This window comes from Mobula hypostoma, chromosome 2 (assembly GCF_963921235.1).
Source record: "Mobula hypostoma chromosome 2, sMobHyp1.1, whole genome shotgun sequence".
Taxonomy (NCBI): Eukaryota; Metazoa; Chordata; class Chondrichthyes; order Myliobatiformes; family Myliobatidae; genus Mobula; species Mobula hypostoma.
In genome coordinates, this window is record NC_086098.1 from 192,812,571 (window position 1) to 192,826,830 (window position 14,260).

General features: G+C 37.4%; 1 protein-coding gene across 2 annotated transcripts in view; it reads right to left on the reverse strand.

Annotated features, from left to right (window-relative positions):
* Nucleotides 1–14,260, reverse strand: part of kif3b (kinesin family member 3B) — a 46,142-nt gene that overhangs the window by 17,610 nt on the left and 14,272 nt on the right. For both annotated transcript variants that reach the window (XM_063041318.1, XM_063041317.1), the window contains exons 2-3: nucleotides 5,183–6,629; nucleotides 360–461 (exon numbers count right to left, since the gene is read on the reverse strand). In XM_063041318.1, the coding sequence (XP_062897388.1) occupies nucleotides 360–461; nucleotides 5,183–6,577 (1,497 nt within the window). In that variant the 5' untranslated portion in view covers nucleotides 6,578–6,629. The remainder of the gene's footprint in view (nucleotides 1–359; nucleotides 462–5,182; nucleotides 6,630–14,260) is intronic.

Below are 14,260 nucleotides of genomic sequence, written 5' to 3' on the forward strand. Positions count from 1 at the left end.
ATCAGAAAACTTTATAAAGGTGCATTTTTGGTTCAGATTCTTATGCAGCTTATCAATGATATTCCTATACCATGCAATATTGTTTATTTTGTATAATCAAATAAACCATGACTCACACCAATTCTACCAGAGTTATAAAATCCAATTTTAGACTATTTTACCTTCGTCTGAGCAAACAGTAATACAATAAAATCTACAACGGGGAAAAACAGAATGCTGCAAGTCAATGAAAGGATAATCTTATATATTCTTGTTGCGTAAAAATATTGAAGCAAATAACTCTGGACCCTTTATGCCAATGTCTACTCCACCTGTAACTTCAAAATATTTTATATTTCCTGCTCAAATTCCAGAGTTACCTGCTCTGCAATTTCTTGACGTCTCTGTTCCAGAACCTTCTGCTGTTCATTTGTGTGATCGACAATATTTTTCCCTCCAACTAGAAGTTTGCTTTCCATAGCCTGGTAAATCAGATTGTAATTCAATTACTTAACATATGGAATCATTTAACACATTGACAAATTTTCTGAGATGATTACTACCTATTAAATACCTAAAATAGTTTAGTTTAAGTAATTTGAAAGTAAATAACAATCATGTATTTGCCTGCAATCTGAAAGTAATTCTAAAGTATTTTAATATGTTTGGTTAACACTGTAAAGCTTTCATCCTAATTGTGCTGAATATAAATTTTTAAGATTTAATTTTAAATGGTTGCACAAAGTAATGTTGAGTTCAGCTCTAATCAGGAAACCCTCAATTTTTCGACATCATTTAGTCAGCTGCAACTCCAACTCACGAAAAGGACCCTTTGTCATTAGAAGTGGTTACTGCAATTCAGTGTATATCATTAAGTTATTTTTTTAAGGAAATAAATAGTTTAGAATCACAATATTTTTAATTGACTATATTTGCTTAATTTTCATTGCAATCTGTGATAAAACCACAACACATTTAAACTGCTTGTTTTTCCACCTTAAGCAACAGAGGGTTTAATCCTCTAATTCATAAATTTTGTAGATTTCCTAGCCTGACAACAAGACCAAAAGCAATTGGCACACAGCTTTGTAAGGAGAGAGCGATATATTCAGTAGCATTAAGAAAATCAATTTGGGATGTTTAGCTAACATGATTCTATAACTTTGTGGTTGGTCTATTTATGTCTTCATTTTTCTTATCATTTCTCAGGAGCTTACAAATTATCTTAATAATACTTTGCCAGTGAACTTTCCAAATGTTAACATTTACTCAAACTCATTTTCTACCTACTCATTTCCTCCAAGTGTTGTCTCCAGCTGCAGATTTTTATTTATTTCTTCAGAGATACAGCGCACAACAGGCCCTGCTGGTCCAATGAGCCACACCGCCCAGCAACCCACCAATTTAACACTATCCGAATCACAAGACAATTTATAATGACCAGTTAATCTACTAATTTATAATGACCGATTAATCTACTAACCAGTTTGTTGTCCTGTGGGAGGAAACTAGAGCACCCAAAGGAAACCCAGGCAATCCCCTACACAATGTCCATTCTTATTATTATAAGGGTAAACAGAATTGAGAAAAGGTGATATGATCATTGTCTTCACGTTATAAGCCATCCACAATGATCTATTTTAAAATAATTTTCCATTGAACATACATACATAATGAATTCATGCCTCACTCACTACATCTGCAAGTGGAGGATGCACCACTTTTAAAATTACTGTTATTTACTTACGTTCATTCACAGAAGGGAGCATCATCAGAAAGATCAACATTTATCGCCCATTCAAAGTCTTTCTTGAACAGAATCCCTAACATCCTATTTTACCTTGCAATTAAAAGTCAGCCACTTATCACTTTAGATTTTGACCAGTTAAGGATAGATTTCCTCCAAGATATTAATGAACTAGCTAGGATTTTACTATAATCCCACTGCACTCTTTAAAAATCAAATTTAAATAAGTTGACCGAATCTAGATTCCCCAGATCTCCAAATCATTACTCATTGAACACAATGATGCTATCCCCTCCACCATATCAAAGTACATTTATTATCAAAGCATGCATAAATTATACATCATCTTAAGATTTGTTTGCTTACAGGCAGCCACAAAGAAAGAAGCCCGAAGAACCCAATTTTTAAAAAAAGACCATAACCACTGAGCAGATAGATGGAAAAAAACACATATCATGCGAACAACAGATGTACATGACAGATTTCCAAACCATATCTTAAAGTTAAAAAATCAGGTAGAAAGAGAACTTGCAGATTGTAGTACACAGGTCAGGAATCTGAGAAAAATATAAAGTCATTATTAGGCAAAATTATCAGAAAGATCAAGAGGAATGGGGAACTGCATGACAAATACCATCATTGTGAACAAAATGCCATGTGTCTTGGATCAGTTTCCATACTTGGCACAGTGATGAGAAATAGAAATCATATTAAAGGGATTTAATTACTCAAAGAAAAAAGAAACACAAGTACAATTCACAAAATGCTGGAGAGACTCAGCAGGCCAGTCCTAATGAAAGGTCTCGGCCCAAAGCGTCAGCTGTACTCTTTTCCCATAGATGCTGCCTGGCCTGCTGAGTTCCTCCAGCATTTTGTATATGTTACTTGGATTTTGAGCATCTGCAGATTTTCTTGTTTGTCAGAAGCACAGATACAATTTTTTTTTCATTCAAGCGGTGTCGGGTCTACAGGCTGTGCCAGAATTTAACTGCTGATCGCCAATATTCAATAATCAAATGAATAATATTTAAGAGTGAAATGTGAGGTGTTGCACTTTGTGAGATCAAATGTAATGGGAAAATACATAGTTAATAGATCATAGTTAAAAGATCATTTCTAATGCCACCACGATCTCTAACGGTACCTCTTTCAGAACCCTAGATTGCAGTTCCTCTGGTCCGGGTGACTTATGTACCTTTTGGTCTTTCAGCTTTTTGAGTATCTTCTCTCTTGTAATAGTAACTGCACCCACTTCTCTTCCTTCACACACTACAACATCAGGCAAACTGCTAGTGTCTTCCACAGTGAAGACTGATGCATAATACTCATTTAGCCATCTCCTTGTCCCCCATTATTATTTCTCCTGCCTCATTTTATAGTGGTCCTATATCCACTCTCACTTCTCTTTTATTTTTAACATACTTGAAAAAAAGTTTACTATCCAATTTGATATTATTTGCTAGCTTGCTTTCATAGTTCATCTTTTCCCTTCTAATGATTATTTTAGTTACTCTCCACAGGTTTTTTTAAAATGTCCCAATCCTCTATCGTTCTACTAATTTTTGCTTTGTTGTATGCTCTTCCTTTTGCTTTTACAATAGCTTTGACTTCCATTGTCGGCCACAGTTGTACTATTTAACCATTTGAGTATTGCTTCATGTTTGGAATACACATGTCTTGCACCTTCCTCATTTTTCCTAAAAATGCACCATTGCTGCTCTGCAGACATTCTTGCCAGCAGCTCTTTATTTACGGTGGTCAACTCCTCTCTCAACCACTGTAATTTCCCTTACTCCACTGAAATACTGCTACATTAGACTTTACTTTCTCCCTATCAAATTTCAAGTTGTACATAATTGTATTGTGATCACTGGATTCTTTTACCTTAAGCTCCCTAATCGCCTCCAGTTCATTACAAAACACACAATCTAGGACAAGAGGGTATAGCCTTAGGATAGAGGGGCGCCCTTTCAAAACAGAGATGCGGAGAAACTTCTTCAGCCAAAGGGTAGTGAATTTGTGGAATTTGTTGCCATATGCAGTTGTGGAGGCCAGGTCATTGGGTGCAGTTAAGGCAGAGATTGATAGGTTCTTGATTGGACATGACAACAAAGGGAGAAGGCTGGGAACTGGGGTTGAGGAGGAGATTTAAAAAAAGGATCAGCCAAGATTGAATGGCGGAGCAAACTTGATGGGCCAAATGGTCTAATTCTGCTCCTATGTCTTATGGTCTAAAAAGGGATTCGATATCATTAGCTTAATTACTTCAGCACAACATCATGGGCTGAAGGGCCTGTTCCTGTGCTAAACTATTCTAATGTCTTTATGTCGGAAATGCACAGCACACAAAAACAAACCAAAGCCATTTGTAATAAAAAAAAGATTGAAGTTTCTGGTGCAATTTTTCCAGAAGAAATTACTGTGGAGGTTATGCCAGCCCCTTTAGTAGTACTGATTAATATATTAAATTATTTAATGAAATCTACATTACATATTGTCACGAAATTGAAAAATACAGAAGTAGAGATAATGCTGCTCCTTTCTACACCACAAACATCCTAAAGTTTGTCTTTAAGGTTTGTGCACGAAACATCTAAAATGGAGAACTGAATTTAAATTCAACTACACAAAATGGAGTTAAACTGTTGACCTGTTCCAAAATAACATGAACATTTGAAACTAACCATCAGGTTCAATTGCCATAGAGTCTCTCAAATAATTGGCCATTAAGATCTTCTGTTTAAATAAAACTGTTGAAGTTCCTAAGTAAGCATCCCAGTAAAGACCATGTTTATACTAAATGCATTCCTTAAGAGTCAGGAATTTATTATCCTTAAGATACCACTTCCTATTTGATTAGATTAACTAATAAATGAAGGTGTTAGTTCAGCCATCCAAAGACACTTGCAGCAAACTTCATCATTGACTAATTATTCCACATCTAGTATGTACATACAACATTTTAATTTTCATTATGTTGTTCAGCAACAGACTGAGAAGTGCTGTAGAAATTTAAGGCAGAAAAAAATAGCTTGGTGGTATGCCTATGGGTATATAATGCTTACTTAGAAAAAAAATGTTTTGAGTAAAATTTTCATTAGCACAGTCCCTTATGTAGATTGACTGTGCAAAACTAATCACAATGTGTTATCTGACTTGAGGCCTATTTACAATGAGAGTGAAAAAAAAATCAATATACTGACTCCTTTTCTCAATAACCTGCTGATGACAGAGAGGCGGCATCATCCATTCTTTTCAAAACACGCTATTTATAAAGCTGTTTTGAACCCAATGTATGCCGAACAACATTGTGTACACCATGCACTAATATTGCAACATTATGTCATCTACTTGTTTTTTTTTAATTTTAACTAGACTTTTAGTAGTTTCAAAATATTATTTACGAAAATGTGTTGTTTCAAACAAAAAATCTCATGTAATAATTCATTACTGTACCTTAATCTTAGTAGCAAGTGCCTCAGAGGCTTCCCTCTCCCTCCGCACATCTCCCATCTTTTTCTCCTTTTCACGCAGTAACTTCTGTTTTTCTTCAGCCACTAAGCTATGGTCATCTAAAATGGCTCGCTTCTCTCTCTCCAGCTTTTCCTGTTGGGCCCTCCAATATTCAGGTTCATTTTTAATTCCTTCATCATCTTCTCCATCATCTTCCTCTACATCATCCTCCCCTTCACCTCCCTGCCTCTTGCGATTCTTCTTCTTTCGCTTCCCCACACCTCGTTTCTCCAGCTGAGCTTTCAGCCGAGCTATCTCTTCTTGGAACTCCCTCAAAAGTGCATCTTTGGGATCTTCATTTACTCGAGGCTTATTCTTAATGTTCTTTGCACGATTTGCATATCTTAGTGTTGTAAGAGTCTCTTCACAGTTATAAGATGCAGGACCAATATTTGCAACCATCACAGTTTTGGCATTCCCTCCCAATGAGTCCTGAAGTAACCGAGTTAGCTTTGAATCCCTGTAGGGAATGTGAGTGCTTTTACCATCCACAAGTGCAGATATCACATTACCCAGTGCTGAGAGAGAAAGGTTAATCTTTGTTGCTTCTTTTAACCGGTCTCCTTGGGCTCCAGTTTTAGCCTGACGTTCACTGCCAGCAAGATCTACTAAATTCAACTTTCCGACACGAATATGGTTCTCTCCATCAAGTCCAACTTCACTACACTCAACTGTTATAACAAAGATGGCATGGGAACGCGAGCTATGTTCATTCATGTTTGTGGCACCAACAGATCGATTTTGATTGCCAACATTCATGACATGTTCGATTTCTTTCACATTTTTTGTTACAAAAGATGACAGGTCTTTGACATAAACACCAGTGTCTGGTCTTTCCTTAAGCTCCAGTCTCTTAGTTTGATCTTTTGCTAGCAAATCTTTTATTTCCTCCTGGTAAATCTCCAAATATGATGCCCTTACCAAGTACTGCTGATTTTGTGAACGAGATATATGTGTGAATATGTGTTCAAAGGAATTTGGGATAACGCCTCTTCTTTCCGGATCTGAACGGATTCCCTCCATGGTATAAGTCTTCCCAGTTCCTGTTTGTCCATAAGCAAAAATTGTCCCGTTGAAACCCAACAGAACTGATTCCACAAGAGGTCGAAAAGTCTCATCATACAATTCTACTTGTTTAGAATTGTGATCATACACAGCATCAAATGTAAACGTCTTAGGTAATTCACTTGGACTGCCTTTGGGATTTTTCACTACAATCTGACCCAATTTTACATCTATGTGAACAATCCTTTCGTAGCCACCTGAAACTTCCTTCTCATTCATTGGCCTGCATCGCACAACCACCTTCACTGATTCAGAACTTCTTAACTTCGACATTGTGTGATGTGGAGAAATTCAAATTCCAAGAATTGTCCTTGCCAATGCGCACCTGTAAAGAGATTTAGCACTTATGAATCTCATACAGAAAACAGTGGAAAAACTCAACAAAATGCTTCATTATGACCTGATTTTGTCCACATACATGTTTAAGCTGTAGAACCTAAAACTTTTAAATTCCTGATACAAGGACATAACTATCATTTTATTCCTAATCTTTACTACTGTTGACCAAATGGTGGGCATATGAAATTGACATAAAGTTTAGACCAACATTTGTAACAGTGGCGATATTAGGATAATGTAATGAAGGATAACATTCATTCCACACCTGAATTCAGGTACATACAAACACTTGCACAAATAATAAGAAACAACAGTAGGAGTAAACCATTTGGCCCTTGGAGATAATCAGCTTTGAACTTGACATACGGTGGAGCAGGGTTTAAACATTTTGCTGCACTCTTGTCCATCACCCAACTACTACAATTTCCAGAAATTTGTTGAATCTGTTCTCAATGAACTTGAACCCCACGCTTCCACAGCATTCTAGGATTAAAAATACCAAAGATTCAACACATTCTGCATGAAGAACTTTCTCAATTCCTCACTTAAGACTGAGCTGCATATTGACATTCAGTATGAACACTCCTACCAAGTTGAGTGCTACCTCTCAGTACTTGTTATAGCACACTTGGTTCTCCAGTCCTCACAGGTACATATTCTCCTTTATACTTAAAACATCCACTTGGGCTGTGAACTGCAATGCTGAGAATTTGTTTTGGACACCTGCCCTCCACTGGCTCTCATCCAGCGATAAATTACTGCTGAAATGTGGGGCTCAGGGCAACACCCTGCTGAGAAAGGTTTGTGCAGGCCATTATTTCAAAACGAGAATGGCTGCTCCACGTGAGCACAGACTGCAGAGATTATACAATCTCCTTCATTACCACTGATCAGCTGTGATGAAAGCTGTGCTGTCTGTCCTCCTAGTGTAGCTGTACACTATTAACACAATTACTTAAAGTGGAAAAATCTCTGGATAGAGAACCAAACAAAGAGAAAATGGAGAGCAGCACTACCTGATGGAGGACATCTACATGTAAACGTAAATTTGCTGGATCAATTAATGACAATACAAAAAGATCGTTACTTATCTTTTCCCCTGTTTATTTCTTCGAGTTCAGCCAGCGAGTGAACTTGGACCCGACATCAGGGAGAGAACCTTTCTCATCTTCCCGGCGGTTCTACAAGTTCACTGCCTGATGTCAGAATTGTTACAAGTTATAAGGCCACTGATACAAAAGAACTATCAGTTTGGTAAGCATTCCAGCCAAGCCAATGGACTAATGATACAAAGAACTATCAGTTTGATAACCATTCCAACCAAGTCAATGGACTATTGATACAAAAGAACAATCAGTTTGATAGACACTCCAGCCACCTTAATTAAATAAAGGAATATCCTACCTGGTTTGTTGGAGCCACAAATTAATTATAAAGATAAGAACATACATCAAATTTACGCTTTAATTAAGAAAGGAATGTTCTATCTAATTTCCATCAGGTACTGCCTTTTGTCAAAATCAAAAGGTGTGAAAAGCCCAGAGACATTTTATGTGGATCTGGGTGAACTTTAACCCTTATCTTGCTCCAAAGAAAGCAGCTGTGAGACAGTATTCAAACACACTGCAGTCACCCACAAAATACACAGACATAGTCAGTACTTAACCCATTGTTCACAGGAATCTGAGAATCCCCCATTCCCTTAAACTTTATCATATAAGATGCGTCATTTCAAGATAGTATCCACACTTAGGACCCTCGCCATTTGTTCTGCCCTCTCCTCATTACTACCATTGGGAAAAAGATACAGGAGCCTGAAAATCCACATCACTCAACAATTCAGAAGCAGCTTCATCCCTTCCACCATATTTCTGAATGGTCCTTGATCCCACGGACACTACCTTATTATTCTTCATTTGCACTATTTTGTAATTTAGAGTAATTTTATCTCTTTCCCTGTACTGCTACTGCAAATATAACAAATTTCACAGCATAGGTCAGTGATAATAAACCAGATTCTTACATGATAGAGACTTAACTAAAAAAAGTCTGGGCTTCATGTGCTCACATATGTCTGTGTACATACATACGTATGTACACACACACACACACACTGCATGTCAGCATTATCAAAGAAAAAAATTGTTGGCATTGAAGTGGGTCCAGAGAAAGTTCACAAGAGTGATTCCAGGGATGAAAAGGTTAACACATGAGGAGCGTTTGATGATTCTGGACCTGTTCTCACTGGAGTTTAGAAGAGTGACAAGGATCTCACTGAAACCCATCGAACATTGAAAGGCCTAAATACAGTAGATGTGGAGAGGATGCTTCTTTTAGTGAGGAAGCCAAGGACCAGAGGGCACAGCCTCAAAATAAAAAGACATCCTTTTAGAACAGAGATGAGGAGAAAATTCTTTAGCCAGAGGGTGGTGAATTGGTGGAATTCATTGGGTATATTTAAAGCAGAGGGTGACAGGTTCTTAATTAGTAAGGGCATCAAAGGGTACAAGAAGGCAGAGGTATTGTGTTGAAAAGGATAATAACTCAGCCATGATGGAACAGCGATGCAGACTCGATGGGCTGAATGGCTTAATTCTACTGCTATGTCTGATGGACTCATGGTCTTCCATGGAGTGGATGTTGCCAGTCTCAAGCAATGGTCCACACATACTATTTTGGCCAAGGTTCAACTGCATCCTCACAGGCAGTCTTGCCACGCTGAACCCACTGATTCCACTACTTGATTCACAACAGGTTTCTGGTACAGCAGCACATAGCAATGGTAGGACACGGTTCTTGGTCCCAACCTGCCAGTACAGCAGCATGTAACACAACAGTAACATATCTCATTTTGGGAGTGCATTTGAGGGTAACAATATACAAAGACACCCAGATTTCTTTGAATATTAATACTAGAATCAAAAATGTGATGTTTTGTGGCAGCAGTACAGTGCAGGAATAACAAATTACTATAAGTTACAATAAAAATAAATGCATAGTACAAAACAGGGAATGTTCATGTGTTATGGACTGTTCAGAAATCTGATGGCAGAGGAGAATAAGCTCTTCCTAAAATGTTGAGCATGGGTCTTCAGGCTCCTCCACCTCCCTCTCGATGTTAGTAATGAGAAGATGGTATTTCCCAGATGGTAGGGTCCTTAATGATGGATGCTGCCTTCTTGAAGCACTGCTTTTTAAAGATCTGGTTCTGCAGACCACTATTCTGGTTGAGCAAAACCCATTTATCAAATATTAGAATCTAATTAATCTAAAACTTAACACATCAACTTACCTCTGGTGTGATTACATCTAATGATATTGACAGAATGAAGCCATTCACTCTTCCTGTAATTGGTAATGGGTGACTCAGTGATCCATAAGTGGAAGTAATTTTATAATAAATCCCTTCCCTATCTTAGCTGAAGTGACAGTTACTTGGCATTCCTTTTGGTAAAATGCAATGGCAAACCTTTCATTGGACCATAGACTACCATCCCATTTTTCAGCACAAGTGAGTTTTAAAGACTAGACCCACTCCCCCAGAAAAATCATATTAGTTAGAGCTACTTGGCCGAGAAGATTGGAAGTGACAAGTAGCTACAGCCAGAAAATCAGAAATGGTTGCTGAAAGAACATAAGATACATGCCATTCTAAGAAAATGTTATGACATAAACACTGGTTGGTTTTATTAAGTCCCAGAGAAGCAATCTCGGGGATGGCAACTCTATCCTGGCCATCCTGTAACACATGCCATCCACTGCCTAAATTAGCTACTGCCTAAGACACACAGCAACCTGATAGGTCTTTGAATAAAACTTCCAAATACTGTTCCCAATAATGATTCAACATCAAATCAGTTGAATTGGATACTCAGAACTAACCAACCAAAATACAACACCTAGCCCCATCCAAAGTCAATACTGTACTCCATATACTCAATCAACGATCACAACATACTCAGATGGCACAAAATTGTAGTTCTCATGAAATATCATCAGCCTGAAACTTTGCCTTTGCTCTCTCTCCCATCTGATGTCCCCAGCTTTGCCAAATACTCCAGCATGTTTTCTTTTGTTACAGTAAGAGAGTGTGGAACACAGGCTTAAGCTAACATGTAATGACATAACAGAGGCCATTTCCCCTATTAAGTGTAGGATGGTACTCAAAGGAGCAATCCCATCAGCCCTATTCTTTTCTCCTTATTCCCGTCTACCACTGCAACTTATTTTCTCTGACACACAGCCATCACCTTCACCTTTGCTTCCTTTTTCGTAATCTGGAATGATTTATCAATTTACAAACACAGCTTTGGGATGAGTGCGGAAACTGAGGCAGATACGCTAATATTTTTTTTCTCCCATTCTGCGGCCCTTTCAGGCTAATATTTGCAGTTTTACTCATCCCAAGCTGTTGCTTTATATGGAAGCAGCACTGAAAGGTATTACAACTCTCCCAACTTTGCAGTACCAATTGATCTGGGGTTATTGTGAGCTAGTCAATGCCAAGGCAGCTTAATGCTATGTTAGGTTTTATTTTTGGCTGTACTTCTAACTACAAGTAACTTCAGAGGGCATTAAGAGTGAACATGGGGTAAGAGTTGGGACCGGGGTGAAACAGATAATTACCACATCCACGATTAAACTTCCCACCATTGACATTCAACACCATTAACACTCTGAATCCTCTACCCTAGAGGCCCCATGTAATTGAACCAACCATATAAATACCATGGCTATGTGAGTATCTGTTGCAAGACATCCTGCAGCTTGTGATTCACCTCCAAACTCTCCAAAGTTTGTGACTTAACGGACAGCCAGGAAATATTCAGAATCAGAATTAATATCACTAGCATATGTAGTGTAATTTGTTCACAAATTCTTTCCTTCCTTCCTGGATGAGTATGGCACCAACAATGCTTAAGAAGTTCAACAACAAAGACTAAACTCGCCTTTATTTAACACACACTTTACATTCAAACCCTTCATCTCCCTCCAAACCCATGGCTTCAATAACTTAAAGGGTTTTTTCAATAGCTCTTCACAAAACCATGATCTCATCCACTTAAAGGTCAAGGGTAGTAGGCACGTGACCACAAGCTGAAAATTCACCTCTGAGTGGCACACTATCCTGTCTTGGAAATATAACCGTTTTCCTTCATTAAATAGAAGTTAATTAAAATAAATATAGGACTTCCTGAGCCAACCACATCTTGTAAGTACCTCAAGGACTGCCCTAATTCAAGAAGTTAGCTCCCCACTATTTTCTGAAGAGTAATAAAAGAATGACAGTAAGTGTTAGCTTTACCAGCAACATTCACATTTCATATGTAAAATATTGATGTGAGATTTAAATCACTTAAAATCCAGAGGGGTCAGGTAAATTGGTTTTCTTTCTTGAAAAATGTTGAGTTGAGTTGTTAAATTAAGTACCCTAATCTTGAGTCATTTCCACTGATATAATTTATTTTATTAACAAAATCAAATTTATATACTTCAGCTGCTTTCTTGTGACTGAATTCAACTTCTGTTTTCTATTCCAACAAATAAGCCTAAACAGTTCTAATCTACCTCATCTCCTTGTGGTCCGTACGAGTTCTGGACTGATTTCTTTCAGGACCCTAACAACATAAATTTCATTCAATAAATCAACACGATAAATTCAATTTTCCTTTAAATTAAGCATTAATAATAATTATTTATGGATATTATATTTATTCATGTCCACAAATCAATTCAGATATTAAACAAATATGATATTTTGGCTAAACCAGTGAGGAGACTGCAATTTCATTGTGCTATTGTCAGATGGTTGTAGCAAACCTCTAATATTATTACTATTCCTTCTTTCTATGGGTTGCAAAAACCTGAATCTTTCAAATAACTTGAAGCCATATTCAGTCCAACCATTCATTTTACAAACAAGATTGCTCCAGGGATTCAGATCACTCAATTTGCAAAATGTTAGAAGTCCCTCACTCTTCTCTTTATTACTCTTCCACTTTCATAGGAAACTATCAAATATTGCAAGCTTTACACCTTTATTCACTAAAATAAATATATCTAATTGTCAGCGAGAAAATATTTCTTACTTCTCCAATCTAAATTTCTCGCATCATGTCCAGAAAGTATAGATTCACACAAGGGGTGCCTCCCTGAATCCTGCTATCCTGCTCTACTTCAGAGACCATTTGAAGTGTCAATATTTTAATGACCCAGTAAGGCAAGACAAGAGCCATTTTCAAGTATACATACAGCTTCTTGCTGGAGTCATTCAACACCAGAGGGTGGAAGTCCCTTTCTTGCCCAGACTAGTGGCTGAACCCCTAATGATTAACTTACTCAGTAAATTTTGAGCATTTTGCCAAACAAAGTAAATACGTTTCTACAATGGCCTAATCTGTTTCAGGTATGCTAGCATTCTACACAGAACTGCTAATATTTACCTCCATAACTCTTGCTCAAACACATGTTGCTGAACTTCAATACAGCTGATCAGCATGAACTTTCCAACAATGCTCCCATACGGGACTTCTCAGTTTCACAACATTTATGAATAACCCACATGTTTAGACCAGTTGTGGGAAAAGAAGACCCTATTTTTAATTGAAGAATATCTATTCATTTGGTGATACAGCACAGAGTAGGCTCTTCCAGCACTTCGAGCCATGGTGTTCCAGCAATCCTGATTAAACCTGACCTAATTATGGGACAATTTACAATGATCAATTAACTTACTAACTGGTACGTCTTTGGACTGTGGGAAAACTGAAGCACCTGGGGAAAACGTGCGGGGAGGGCGTACAGAGACTCCTTAAGGCACCAGAATTGAACTCCGAGGCCTCGAGTTGTAATAGCACCATGCTACTGTGGCACCCATATCAATGACAGAGGTCAAGCCATTGTCTGACCTATGAAAGAATTGTGTTCCTGAGATATTTTGTAATACTGTACAACATTTTCTATATCAAGACAGCTAGCAAAATGCATTATAAGAATTCACATAAAACTGTATATGTAATGAGAAGGGTATGCAATTCATTATAGCAAAAAAACATCTTCGTATATCAAAGACATGCACTCCAAGCCCTCAATGATGTTTCAGCAGAAATTCATAAATTAAACGCCTGTAAAGTAGGAGATTTCTACATATGGTTAACTACATTCTTTTGAGTTAAATATATTTATTTTCTAATGGGTTTTAATTTTAAAGTTTAAAGTAATATTAAAAAGTAAGAACACCAGACCATTTCTGAATGTTAACATCCAAATTTTTCACAAACTTGTTAAGCTTGCCACATAGCTAATGCCATTTCTGTGTTGTTTTATGATAGAAAGTAATAAATCAGCTTTCTTGAGGAAATTTTCAGTGCAATGGGCACTTATGGGAGAGTGGTTCAGCACATAGAAGCCTTCAAATTTGATTTGGACAAATTAATCTGTTTACTAATTTAGTTTACGAGGCATCCAAAACAAGTTATTTCAAAAGTGCTGTTCTTTTTCCACTGTGGAATGAACGTTCCTCAAGATAACAAGGAGAAAATTGTTCATTTGATATTTTCAAAACTCTTGCAAGAATTTACAGTGAAGATGTAAGGATGATATTTCTCTGGGCTGAGA